The 15,276-nt window shown below is 34.5% G+C and overlaps 1 protein-coding gene across 1 annotated transcript; it reads right to left on the bottom strand.

Annotated features, from left to right (window-relative positions):
- Nucleotides 1-811: 811 nt before the first annotated feature.
- LOC140152803 (coiled-coil domain-containing protein 42 homolog) lies at nucleotides 812-14,771 on the bottom strand. Its single transcript, XM_072175303.1, has 9 exons — nucleotides 14,604-14,771; nucleotides 12,460-12,514; nucleotides 11,675-11,851; nucleotides 8,773-8,930; nucleotides 7,811-7,893; nucleotides 7,234-7,403; nucleotides 6,683-6,793; nucleotides 4,445-4,561; nucleotides 812-3,067 (listed from the first exon to the last, which is right to left on the bottom strand). Exons 1-9 carry the CDS (start codon nucleotides 14,690-14,692, stop codon nucleotides 2,960-2,962), a joined length of 1,068 nt encoding a protein of 355 aa, XP_072031404.1. The 5' UTR covers nucleotides 14,693-14,771; the 3' UTR covers nucleotides 812-2,959.
- Nucleotides 14,772-15,276: the final 505 nt, after the last annotated feature.

Here is a 15,276-nt window from a genome sequence, read left to right as displayed (position 1 = left end):
TAATGTGATGTAAATTGTTGCTATCTACCGAAGATAGCTTGAACCAAACCAAATGGTACGGAGGTACCGTTGGCCTATCTATTCCCTCAAATTGCAAATATATGGTTGTTCATACTTGTAAAAGCAGTCGAGACTGATTTTGGATCTAATGTGATGTAAATTGTTGCTATCTACTGAAGATAGCTCGAACCAAACCAAATGCTACGGAGGTACCGTTGGCCTATCTATTCCCTCAAATTGCATAACTATTAAAATATGACTTTTATTGCCAGTTAGAAGTAACTTACAGATTAGGATTTAGCTGTTTCATTTGGCAAAACAGGATAATTCTTTATTAAAAAACTTAGCACTGCAATGTATTTTTTCTGGATTCAGGAATAGACCTAAAGCATTTTACCCCTAACGTGGCAGGGACGTCTAAGCGTTGAGGCAGCTGTATCGAGTGTGCATCAGTGCGGCATCTTTAAGCATGTGCATGTGTACGTCAGCGCTTTGAATGAACACTAGCAATGAAAGGTGCACTGATGTCATTGCTACACCAGGGTGGAAAATGCTTCAGATATTTAGATATTTACATCCTAAAAATACTAACTTAATAGACCAAATACTTTTCACGATGTCTTTTAGTTTTACACATCCCCATGGGTGTTAGATGCAGACACACACAAAAAGAGCCCTTTACATTATAGCCTATATCTTAAAAATATTTGACCAATTAAGTTATTTTATTATTAATTTATTGGAGCACCCTGTTTAGATTGCAGTGTCTATGATATCAGTAATATTTGAGCCATTGATAAACAAATAAACAAATACACTTTTCTCTTTATATTATAGGAAATTATTTATTTTGCATACATAAATAGATAATGTTACAGTTCAAAGAGTGTGAGGTATTTACATTACAACTAAAATATAAATATACACATGTTGATCATTGTGAATGGAACTTAAAATCTTTTTACCTTCCTCTTGACTCTTCAAGGTTTTGTATTTTAGGGTTTCATCCATAGATACCCGATACCTTTTAACCATCTTAGGGAAGCACATGGGAACTGCACACCCAGTAGTCATCGTCAGGATTCAGTGGAACACATCTTCATCTGGGTGATGTTATTCATAAGCATACACCACTTTCCCATAATTCATGATTTTGTTAATAAAATATTATTTCTTTAATAGGTATTTCTATGATATTCAGTCCTGTATGTCATAATACATTGTCCATTTTAAATGATAACCAAGAGGAATCATGTCAATAATTGGCAAGTTATTATACATACTTATTAGAACTACTTAACATGATTGTTTTGTGCATGCAGAACCAATATATCACATTATGTATTTAGTATTTATTCTTGACACTATCTACATAGAAACTAAGGACTTCTTAAAGGCACATAGTCATTTCACATTGATACACAACTCCAAAGAACCCAAGATAATTATAAACCATCCCTTTGTCAGACTGTAGAGAGCGACATTATTATCATTTTACAGTGAAAGAGGCGTAACAACCGCTGGGGCAACAGGAAACCTGGCTTGAAATATTGGGACAAAAGTTGTAATGTCCATTTTCATTTGGCACGTTTTTCAGCCACAATTATTCCAATTTTGACCCATTTTAGTGTAAAAATTGAACATTTTGGGTACTTCAATGCATTTCTCCTAGTATGGTAATTTTAGTAGTTGGTCAGTGGGACAATTTGTCACTTTTGCCCCCTTTGGCTTGGTGGCCCTGCTATGCCCCTGCATGTTAGGCACTCCATGGGCAATGTAGGGACTGTTTATACTTATCTGATATTCAGCAGTATTATACTTATCTGGTATTCAGCAGTATGCAGAAATCAAGAATACTGTAAAACACTTAAATTTCACAGGGTATTTAATTTCGTGAGGACCTGAAATTCGCGAAATTAAATCCCCCGCGAAATATAAAATTTACATAGATACTATCAGTTAATCTTCTGGATTCGTGAATTTAAAACCCTCAAAAAATCCTGCTTTTTCTCAATTCGCAAAATAAAGTACCTGCGATATTTAATTGTTTTACAGTAATAGAATTTCTCAACTTTTGTATACCAAAATTCACGCTTGGTAAAAGTTGCAATAAATTAGATTCCTATATTAAATCATATTCAAGGATATCATGAATTCATGCTGTTGGTGATAACACTGTATATGATTCTGAATTCCCATTGTGCCGTATGTTAAGCAGTTTCGTATCACTGTCTGAATGTGGTAAACAAAAATTATTTTCTATTTATAATTATAAAAACATTTTGGTCATAATGACTTTACTGAATTCATTTGAAATAAATGATGATCCAAATCTTTGCGATTCCACATTTTAAATTCAACCTAATTACTAATTAACCTGTTTGGCAAATATAACAGAAGTGAAACTGACATTGACTTAAAAGGGCATTTTGTGATCCACAGCATCATCCCCCACTTTTCTTTAAAAACTTGAGATTTTTATAGCACTGGAAATCTCTGGCTACATAATGTTTATGTACAAATATTTCTTGCAGATTAATTCGTTTAGATATCGTGAAATTTGAATTTTGTTCTGGTATACCAGAACGAAATTACAACACATTGTCTATGGAGCAGTGTATGGTAATACACATAATCATGCATAACTCGCAAGCGCAAAATCGTAATCAACAGACATTTTGGGAATAAGCTTTTTTCATGGATATCTATTGAAAAATGTCATAAAAAGAGGATGCTAGGATCACGAAATGCTCCTTTAAGTGCATTACAATTTTTGTTCAGTAGAGGCATGGTTGAATCCAATATGCAATGCATAATGGGCATTGGCTGGCGATTAATTCAATATTCCTGTGGTGATATAATTTCACCCTGTGTAGTATCTTGGATATACTATTCTCTGCAACCAACAGTCAAAGGCGGCAGGGTCAATCCCACATCTTACCCCTGTACACATTTGATGCTATATAATTTCACCCTGTGCACTCCCTCGACTTCCTTTGCGCAGTGCTGTGCCAGGTGTTTCAAGTCTTACCATCCTTTCCACAGCTATTTTCTCCATTGTAAACAACTGAAAAAATATCAGAATATGTACAAGATATGGTCAAAATGAGAAAAAAAAAGTTACAAAATATATTTCAGATTGTGTTCTATTTATTTGCATCAACTAATGTTTTCAAGGTTGGGCAGTCCAAAATGTGTACAAAAACAATTTTAAACCCGTGAGCACTACCTGCCGATTGACCAAAAAGAAGTTTTCATTATCAATTGGACCAATCGGCAACATTGTTAGAATAATTTCGCCATGCAAAAAAAAAAATTGGGGTGAATTATGTACAAAGCTCGATTCTGATTGGTGATTAAAGTGAAAATATCATGTAATTGACCGATCAAAAACAATGTTAGATCAGCAGGTAGTGCTCAGGAGGTTAAGAGGAACTTTTTTAAATTGAGAGAAACTGTTAAATGCTCTCCTGAGGAGGTTGTGATGGTACATCATACATTGAATGTATAAGGAGAGTTGTGGATGCAATATTGTTATACTTTTTCTGAAATTCCAACTAGAATTCAAATCAGGGTTGGTGTTCTTTTGTACAATAAAAAACTTTTTCTATTTTTTCAATTTGGTGCAGGCAATACTCTCATGGTACATTTACCCAATTCTAAAATGATGAACCATGGGAAGACCGGAAGTCTGTAAATTCAGACTTTTTTCATGCCAATACCTCAGCAAGTTACCACCCGGGGTTACCACTGCCTGGAATTGAACCTGCACACTAGAAACACATACTATATAACCAATAAGCCAAAGCAATGTTTTGTTGCTTCGACTAAAAACTAAAAACACTGCTTCAAAATATGTGATGCAATCAAGCAAAATGAGTCAGATGTCGGGAATATTGCTTTTGAAATATGTGACCATCCACCACAAAGTGGTAGTAAAGTTGGCTCTAGATCATTTTCTGTTTATTGCAGATTTTGAAAGAATGCACTTTTAGCTTTAAAATGACACCTCAACCAGCTTTATCGGACATCTGGAAGTGAAGTTATGATTCATCTAAGGTCAAATTCCTAATATATTTTACATAGAAATCCATATACTGTTTTTGATTGTATCTCAAAATGGAAAATGCCAACTTTACGACCAGTTTGTGGTGGATGGGCACATATAATCAATAATAGTATTCAACTTCTTTTGTATTTTATTGTTCTGAGCAACACTAAAATGGCCATATCACTGGAACCATAAGTCTAATTATGATGGTGTTTTCAGCAAAATAAAGCTCTGAGAATGGCTCATATAATGAGATTGAAAACTGAATTTTGATTTTGATCGACATCAGACTCATTTTCTTTGATCGCATCACATACAGCAAAAAGCGCACAAAATATTGAACTATATTATACTCGCCTTTACACTTTCAAGCAGAGCAACAATTACACTTACCATAATTAGATCTAGCTTTTCAACCAATTCCATCGAGTCCATGGGACCATCATGTTTCTTCCAACACTTGGCTGCAATATTATGTATGGCCATCTTGATTCTACCAAGAATTTCACTCTAAATTAAATGGAAACAAAATAAACAGAAAATTATAACTTCTGTCCTTAGGTCTTTCATGCTAAATTTACACAAGGGATCAGTGCAATAATTACATAGCTCCAAAATTGCCATATTGAAAAAAGAGGAAAAACCCCTTCAAAAACACATAATTGTAACACTATATTGTTGGACCAAACACACAAGACTCCAGGTTTTTTTTTTAAATTTTGATGCAAAATTCAAATATTTCTACTTCTTTTACTTCTACTTGTTTCTCTTCTTCTAATAATAATTTCCTCTTCCCATATGAGACATGTTCTCAAAAAAATGAAGATTTGCAACTATCCTCTTATTTGTGGAGGTTTCATATAAGTATGGGCATTCCACTAGTCCTTTTTAATAAGAGTGTCTCAGTATAAAAACGGCCCATGGCACATTTTTGCAAAATTTTAAATTTTCAGGTGCAAGTGCCATACTGCCCTCTATTTACCTGCCACTGAAGTTACTAAGTTGTTGTAATCACTCCAATTTTATTTATACTAGAAGCAAAAGAAAACACATATTCATATATTTCCCTATGAATTCAAAATTGCAATTTTTCAATTCTTCCACTTTTTATTCTCCTCCCTCTTTTTACATTTTCCACTTTCTTCTGCCCATAGCAATACTTTTGACATTGCATCATTTATGCATGCAATGGTGTACTTTGCATATTGCTATGCTAATGCTGCGTTAATAACACCCGATTAGTTTGTAAAAACTGCCAAAACATGTTTTTCCCATTTTTTGAAGCCCATTCTTGACCGATTTCAACCAAATAAAGAATACGTTACTCCTAATTATCTAAGCTTTTTTCGGTTCATTATTTTCAGATTAAACAGAAATTTTTTTTTGATGAACACACACACACACATAAATAAATAAACAACATATTTCCTTAATTATAGTAACAGAGCTGAGATTATAGCTGATTGCTTACATAGAATACCATTCTCATAGGTTACACATAATAGCTTATAATAGAGACACCTGCGATACATCCTGAAACAGGTGCACAGATTTGATGTCATCTAGCAAACAACAATGTTGCTCCTTGTAATACTATGAGATGCAGTAAGGACTATATAATTGTATAAATTTTCCCTTTTGATTGGCTAAAATACACTTCTGAAAAACCTATATTGGATTATCCAATATATGATACACATTATTTCATAACATTAAATAAAGTGTGCTTTCTTTCTTTTTATTTAGGATCTGCTTTTGGCGTTATCACAGATTTACAATTTTAAAGCGTTTGCCTTAAAAGGGCATTTCGTGATCCACAGCCTCATCCCCCACTTTTCTAAAAAAAGTTGAGATTTTTATATCACTGGAATACTCTGGCTACATAATGTTTATGTACAAAATATTTCTTGCAGATTAATTCGTTTAGCAAAGATATCGCGGAAATTTGAATTTCGTTCTGGTGCACCAGAACGAAATTACAACGTATTGTCTATGGAGCAGTGTAATACAGTTATCATGCATAACTCGCAAACGCAAAATCGGAATCAACTGAAATTTTGGGAATATGCTTTTTTCGTGGATATTTACTGAAAAATGTCATAAAAAGAGGATGCTAGGATCACGAAATACTCCTTTAAATTACATGAATGTATCCATGCCAACTAGACCAACACTAGGTACATTTTCAATTAACATCTTTTAAATTCACTAATGACCAAACATGTACATAATCTTGCAGAGACCTACGATAAACATCATCCTTGTTACTGTTGCTCCTTACTTTTTTACTTTTTGTTTGTAAAAAGAGAGAGCTCAAGATCTGAGGAAATCATAGGTTAAATTTGTTGCCACCCATGACTGTGACATAAATAATCATTTCACAAACCAATACTTTTAACATCACTTTAGCAACATCTACTTGATCATTTTTGCATGTTTATCTTAGAAGAAATGTTATATGGCAGCCACTTTGTACCATTCATCAAATGCTGTCTATAAGCTTGTCTTCTACCACAAACCACCTGTCACTTTGAGGTCATATACACTTGGTTGATAACACATTGCAACCTTTTCCTCCATGCAGGTGTCAAGTGTGAACAAATGATTCATTACTACAAATTATTTCCATACCTGATCTCGGAAACCAGAAATTTCATTAAAAAGCATCTCTTCTAATTCAGCATTAGCATCTAAGCGTTCTTCTTGGAGACTTTGTAACTCTGATAGCTGCTTATTTATTACCTGCATGTAAATAAAACACAATTAATGATTCAAACATTGAAATACAATCACTGAATGTTAAGAAATGTATGTATGAACTGGGTTTGTTAATAGAATTGTAAACAATCAATCATGCCCTTAATTATATTACAGAATCCGTTAATAAATCAATAGCTGATGAAGTAGAAAACAGGATTCACATTACTTTAACAAACATTTAAAAAATAGTAATGAATCTCCTTTTAAGAATACCAGCAATCAGTGGCGTGCGCAAAGGGGGGGTGTGGCCCCCACTTTTGTTGGTCATTCGGGGAAATCAGTCATTTCCCTGAAATGACTGATTTCGCATACACCTTACACTCCTAATCAGACTCCATTCGGGGGAACCAAACAACCTGGCCCCCCACCCCCTTTCAATGTGCTGCGCATGCCACTGCCAGCAATAAAATTTTAATACTTACTAATATCTTTTGATCATGGGTGTATTTCAACTCTTCTAGTGTCTGATTATTTTCATCTACTTTATCATACATATTTCCTATTCTTTGTTTCAATGTCTTGTTAGTTGCACTTAGTGTTCTATGTCGGTCCATGATGCTCCGTAACATGGAATCGTTTACCTCTAAATAATCTGAAACAATGATAGAAAATGGGGATAAGGATTATATATGTGAGCTTTCTAAAACAGCATGTTTATAGATTAAATGTTTTCAATACCGTACTCTTTGACATAAATGAGACAGGCATGATACAGACAGACAGACAAACTGGTAGGGTTTTGGCTTTCACCTTTAAGCTAAGGCCTAAAAAATTGTTTGATTGCCGTAACCCGACCGACCCTAAAAATAAGCCCAACCTTTGACTTTTTTCTTATTTTTTTTAGCAAAATCAAACGCCAATCAAACAATTTTTTAGGCCTCAGCCTTGTAAGAATTTGAATATGCATCACACATTGATTAATGATTGAGCATTCTACTAATAAGAAATGAAGAAACTTTTGGGATTACAATTAGATTAAAGGGATAAAAGACTACTTACTTTCTGGGATTCCATCTAGCACCTTCATTAAGTAATCTTCAAACTTCTTATATTTCTGTAGTTTTTCACATAATCTTTTATGTCTGGAAAGTAAATGTGTAATAACATAGTTTTAAAATTGTTGTAACAATTCTTATAGCAATTTGAAACCAGTCTCATTAAAAGAGGGGATTTTGCAGCGAACTACTTTTCAAGATATGAATGTAATCATGTATGAAAACTAAAGAATATAAAGAGTAATTACATAAAATCTGAATGTCTTGATTACTTTGACAAGTGATATCTCAAAATAAAACTGATAAAAATCTACTTTAATATGAAAGTATATTTTTCCTACAAAAAAAACCCCTTTGATATGACTGGTCACATTTATTAATATTGGAGTATTTAAAAGTGAAGCAGTGAACTCATCATGCTCTTACTGATGATGACCATTGTTGATGCCATTACCCCGGGTGATATGATCACTTTGAAGACTATGTTTTAAGGGGGTACTACACCCCTCGATAATTTATTATCTATTTTTGCATTTTTCTCAAAAACTAATAACACAGTGGTAACAAAAGTTATGTATATTATAGGGGCAAGGTATCCAATTAATACACTGGAATTTCAGTGACCCAAGACAAGCGGTTTGTTATTTATGATAAGAAATAAGGTACCGCTAGGATGTACCTCGTTTCCTATCATATTATACTGAACCGCTTGTCTTGAGTCACTGAAATTGCAGTGTAGTAATTGGATTCCTTGCCCCAATAATATACATAACTTTTGTTACCAGTGTGTTATTATTTTTTGAGAAAAATGCAAAAATAGTCACAAATTTACCACAGGGGTGTAGTACACCCTTAAAGGTAACACATTTATAGAGTAGGTACAGTCATAAATCTTGTTTTACAAATTAAAAGAATACATTTTCAAGAGTCTCTAGCTACAATTATATCACTTAACATTTGACATACCTTTGTTTAAGTTCAGCTAATTGTTCCAATAATTGTTCATATTCAATTTGTTTCTGCTCTTTAAGTTTCAGTTCAGTCTGGTATTTGTGTATTGCTCTTCTTCGTTTGGCTTCAGTTTCTTTGATGAACTTATCAAATTTGTTCACTCTCTCTTTCATCTGGTAGAAAGATTTAATAAATCATAGACAATGATAATAATGTTAATATTAAATGTACTGTAAAGAAAATATAGAATATCCTATAAAATTCTCCAGGGTCTGGACATGTTTAACTATGTTTTAAATAAATCAACATAAGTTTTCTCAATAGGCAGTATGTGGACCAGAACCAGCCTGCCAACTAAGTAATGTGTATTTGACCCCTAAAGTACAGATATTTGAGTGTGTTTGTCCATCTGTGGCCCACAAGTATGAGAACCCCTGCTATAAACATGACATAAATTATTCAAAACATTGAAGTTATGTAATTTTGGATAGGGTTCTTCTATAACCAAAGAAATCTAAAAAATGTTAACTTGATTTTTAGAAGTTAGTGACCTTGTCTTTAATTATTAATGACAATCATGCTAATGCTATTTCCCAGGGGTTGTAAGTTTAAGTCATGTTCATATAATTTGTTTTACTTTGCAATCTTTGAAAGTTTTAAGTATTTTATCCGAGAAACCACAAACAACCCAAAAGTTCGATGAAGCCCTATAAACGAAAGTCCTTTTGTTAGAAGGCTAACCCCCTCCCCCCTCTCCTCTAACGTAAGTGTCAAATATCAAAAATTCCAACCCGTATTCATTGGGCACAGGGCCGTCGCTATATGGTCGATGGGGTTGTGGAGGGGTGCGACATTGCTAGGATATTGATCACGTTTAAGAAACAATAATTCTATTTTATTTTGAAATATTTTTCTTCATAAAAAATTAGGACTTGTTGCTTTAAAAAGTGAACTTACAAGTTGCAGGTTGCGAGTACTACACTCTATATTTATTTGAAATCATTTTGAAGCAACCACTGTAGGCCTAAAATGCCAATATCGTACTTCAGAAAATACTAAAATTTTACAAATATATATTAAATCCTTAAAAAAGATCAACTTTGACCGATGTTTTAACTACTTCTTTACAACGTAATCGGACTTTTTGACCCCCTCCCTCCCTAACGAAAGGACTTTCGTTTATAGGGCTTCATCAAACTAGTAGCGATGCATATGTGCTAATGGCGAATCTCTGCTATGTAATTTGTAAAGACAGTGATTTTTTGAATATTTTTTACAAATTTTTCAGACTTTTACTGGAAGTGACCCCTTAATGACCTTTGATCCCAATTCTGTGAAGGACTTTTAGACACTGGTAATAGGCGATGCATGTGTGCAAGTGACGTCACGGTGCTATGTAAAATGTGGAAGAAGAAGCATTTTTAGTGAAAATCACGTTTTTGGCCACTGACCGGAAGTGAATAACCTTTGACCAGAAATGATCATGTGACAGTTGTGGCACCACTCAATGGTCCTAGTGACCAACTTTGATCAACATGGCTGAAAGCATGTGGCTACGATGGCTGATTAACATGATGTTGACAGAAGAAGAAGAAGAAGAAAGAAGAAGAACTAGATCTGGTTGCGGTCGCCTGCGACCGCGAGCATGCACAACCGCCAGGTATTTTAGAAGGTATTTTGTTTAACACCGGAAGTGACCCCTCATAACCTTTGACCCTAAATAAAATCAATAATGTAAAGCGAGATCTGATTGCGTTCGCCTGCGACGCGAGGATGCACAGCCAGCAGTGACAAATGAGTTATGACTCGAATCTGTGAGAACCGGAAGTGATCCCTTAATTACCTTTGACCCCCATAAAAATATTACATAGTGCTTAGGATGTCATAAGGAATATTCCTGGTAAATTTTCAGCTTTATCGGAACTTATACATAGATTATAATTTTTTTAAATTTATGATTGACCTTTTGAACCCTTTAATGACCTTTGACCTCAATGAAAATAAAACCTTATATACAACGACAAAATGCATTGTTCCACTTTTAATTAAAAAATTCTACTATGTTTAGTTGTTGAGATAAAATTCTTGAAGTTATTTAGCTAAAACAGGAAGTTACCCTTAATGACCTTTGACCCCCAAAATAAAAATACCATGCATACACCATGTAACACTAATTCATGTATGATGGGTATATTACTCTGGTTTGTTTACATTTTGAGATAAAAAAATTTAAACTTTTTTGATAATTTTGGTTTTTGACCGGAAGTAACCCCTTAATGACCTTTGACCCCAAAACTGTAGGCATCCTAAAGACCCTAGATAATAGCGATGCATGTGTGCTAATGGCGACTCTCTGCTATGTAATTTGTAAAGACAGTGATTTTTGAATATTTTTACAAATTTTTCAGACTTTTACCGAAGTGACCCTTAATGACCTTTGATTCCAATTTTGTGGTATAACTTTTAGACACTGGCTATAGATGATGCATGTGTGTAAGTGGACGTCCACGGTGCTATGTAATATGTGGGAGGAGTAGCATTTTAGTGAAAATCAAGTTTTGGCCATTGACCGGAAGTGGATGACATTTGACCGGAAGTTGATCATGTGACATCTGTGGCACCACCAAGCGGTTATACTGACCAAGTATGGTCAACATGCCTGAAAGCATGTGGCTACGATGGCTGATCATAGTGTTGACAGAAGAAGAAGAAGAAGAAGAAAGAAAGAAGAAGAACGCGGTAAAAAGAATGCACATCGCCGATGGCGGATGTGCAAGAAGAACGCGCTAAAAAGAATGCACAGCGCTGATAAAGAATTCTGAACTTTAAAACTAATTATGGAAGACCTTTGGTGTTTTCAGCCCCCCCCATGGAGCAGATTGTAACACACATAATTCCCTCCTCTCATCTCTCTCACCTGTTGCTGTTTTCGTTGTATCTCCACTCTCTTCTTTTCACATAATTCCATGCGTTTTTGGAACTCATTGCGTTTTTGCTGTAGTTCTCCTGACACTTTCTCTACTTCAACCTCTCGTTTTAACAACAAAGTCTTTTGTAACGTGTTCAGTCCAGTCTCTATCAACTTCCCTGCTGACTGAAAATTAAAGGAAAACACAAAAATCATGGTGTATTCTGAGGAAATTACTGTTGATAGTTAGGCATTTGTGCAAAAACAACATATTTCTTAGACATTTGTTTGAAATACATGAGGGGGAAAATTCCCCCAGTCAGAACACTTGCCCTCCCCCCCCCACTGTTTCCCCCCCAGTAAAAACCCAAAATTATGAAAATTACCACTTTTTGCTGCAATTTTGCGAAAACTTTGTTGATTCCCCCCCTGAAATTCACTTTGCCCCCTCAATGCCCCCCCCCAAAAAAAAATCCTGGTGCTGCCACTGAATAGAAGACAGTCAAATAGTCATTGGGAGAAATGAGATTCACAAGATCATTGGCATATCCTGCTACTAGGATTGACCCCTCTGGCTAACAATACCAGATTACCCCCACCCCTAAAAAAACTCCAAACCTTCTTTTAGGCCCATAATTAAAACGTAATTGAAAAGTAAATTTTTATGCATGTTAAATATCTAATATTGCAAGGACACTTATATATAATAACTCAATAATAATGATTAAATTATCAGACAACACAAAAAGACCACTAAAATGCATCCAATTTTGCGATAAATTTATTACACTCACCTCTTTGACAATGGGATATTTATTGACATCTTCCTCAGGTAATTCTTCATCCTCTCTGAAAAAAAGAATATATGAAAGTGTAAGGGGCTGTGCAATAATTATGAGTGCTGGGGGAGGGTGAAATTGTTATTAGGAAAAAAGTGGTTTGTCTCAGAAGACTGCACATTTGTAGTTTTTAAAACTTAAATTTCAGCGCATTATTATTTGAGCATTTTTTTTTCATTTTATTCCCTTTTTTTTTTATTTGTTGGGAAAATTGAGGAAAATCAGAAAATGTACCCAAAAAAACCCAAAAAAAGTTTTGGGCTATTTATTATCTAAATAGATCAATCATAATGTGTTATTTTCTTATTAAATCTATTGAACATTGACTTAGCTAGATTTACATTTATATTGTAAATAATTGTTTGCTTATTTGTTCTGATCCTTTTCCTTTCCTAATAAATAGACAAAGCTACACATCACCAAGCTGGTATAACCATGATAACCAATCAAACATCATTACCGGTATGTGACACAATCTGGTCCATGGAGACCAAAGGAGGCATTTTTGAAAATTGAGTTACTGTAATTATTACATTATACATACAATAGAATGAAATTACAACACATTGTCTATGGAGCAGTGTATAATTCATTATTTATTAATTTATTTATTGTCCATTTTTTTTCTCATTTTTAATTTAATTTTTTTAATTTAAATTTTGATTTTTTTACAGCTGTCAGTTTGCCATCTTTAATTGTTCATGTTATTATTGTTGTTAGACAACAGATTTATATTTTAGGGTGAAGCTAAAATAAAATGAAAGGGAAATATAAATTACACAAACATAAAAGAAAGGCTAGTTTGTTTTCTGAAATACAGAGAAGGAAAATACAGACTTGTTTTGTATTCATGTTTGGTGTTGACTATATTGATGAAAAGCTCAAATCTATTGAATGTGTAGCATGCCATAAGTGTATATAGATGTGTTAAATAATGAATGTTTAAAAATAATGAATAATGAAAGTGCTGCCTCATCTTTCTGCAAAAAAATGTGACAGGAAACAGGAGATCAACATTCATTAGCCTAATCAGCCACACATTCCCCGATATGGTATGTAATAAATGTATAGGTTACCTACTTGGGCCTAGCTGAAACTGAATTTTAAACAAATAATTTGCTCGATGCTTTAGATCCAGAAACAAAAAATATTTCTTGCTCCTATCAGACATAAAAGCCATAATTACATATTGATTAATTAAATATTGATTAATGCAAATGTTGATGATTTCAGATTTGAATGAGAGATCATCCCCGGCAGATCATCAGAACTTCAAGCTCAGTTTCAAATTCTGCTTTTCAGATCAGGATGTCCCACTACTGCATGGGTGGTATATAATTAACATTTGAGAAAACAAGCATGTTGTTAATGTTATCTTAAAACATCTAGCCAAGTCATATGCCCCAGTCATGCCAGTGCTTGCCTGCTTTGCAGTATATCATAGTTGCATTTTCGACAGTGCATACTTTTTATACTGCATAGTATATAGCATGTATATGTAGTTCACCACGTAAACTTATGGCTCAAAATTCGGACCGCTCGCCAATAAGTTTACTGCTTTCTGTGTTTTGAAATTTGTTGACGTTTTAACGACCCCTGATTCCCGGTCGCTTATTTTCGCTGTGTCACGTCACATGCATGGCTGGTGGGTACCAACCAAACTTCAGAAAAAAAAAAACCTCGATCGCCGATAACGATGTGATATATGGGACTTACATAGGATTACACAGAGAGATATTTTGCCAAAATTTGACCATTTCCATTTAGCTTGGCCCTACTTTGTCTGCGCTATATGAAAAAGGACAGTCTTAAGTAAGTAAATGTACAATGATTTTGATGTTTTGATGTTTTGGGAGACTGGGAGGGATCAGAACCAAAAGATGATGGAGCCTATTCTTGACTGTGTAATATTCCTTCACCACATTATCGTACGGTAAGAGGCTTATACGATGGACAGATAGTATCAGTTTGTGAATGAGGACATCGTATAAGTTCCTTGTACTAATGTATATATGTATAACTATAGGGCTAGTGCAGCATGCAGTGGGCATTTCAGACTTGGGAATCCGTACAACAATGTACCATCAAGTTTGACTCACCTTTCACCTAGTTGTGTAACAAACACGCTTTGTTTTTGTGCCTCTAATTCAAGCCTATAAGATCCCGATGACTTTACTTTAGCTGCCATATTTATCAAAATATCAGCGATTCTCAATAACCCATCAATTAAAACAACTATTTGGATAGCACTACATTTCCGTACACACGATCGTCGATCGGTTCCTGTAGTTTATCGTATCCAAGTGACAGGTCAATCATTTATGCAAATCGACTGCAAAGGGCAATGCGACAGGTGCAATCTCGTTCATATATTGTGATCGCTAAATACTTAACCCGGTCCGCTACCGCGCGTTTCGAACTTAGTCCCTGACTTGGTCGGTCCTATACAAAGTTTACTCTACATGCATTTTTAGATAATGTAAAAAAATGTTAGGCCATAAAATAAGTAAAGTTTTCTAAATTTTGAGCAATTTTTTTTTCTGGTCGAGGTGGAGCAATTTTATTTCTTTTCTGGTCCGAGATATGGATGGAGCAACCGGGTGGAGCAACTTCTTTCCAAAGGGCATTTCGTGATGACAGCCTCATCCCCCCACTTTTCTCAAAGAAAGTTGAGATTTTTATACCACTGCACTGGAAACCTCTGGCTACATAATGTTTTATGTACAAAATATTTCTTGCAGATTAATTCGTTTAGCAAAAATATCACCAATT

The sequence above is a fragment of the Amphiura filiformis genome, chromosome 5 (assembly GCF_039555335.1).
Source record: "Amphiura filiformis chromosome 5, Afil_fr2py, whole genome shotgun sequence".
Lineage (NCBI taxonomy): Eukaryota > Metazoa > Echinodermata > Ophiuroidea > Amphilepidida > Amphiuridae > Amphiura > Amphiura filiformis.
This window is presented reverse-complemented; position numbering and strand designations above follow the sequence as displayed.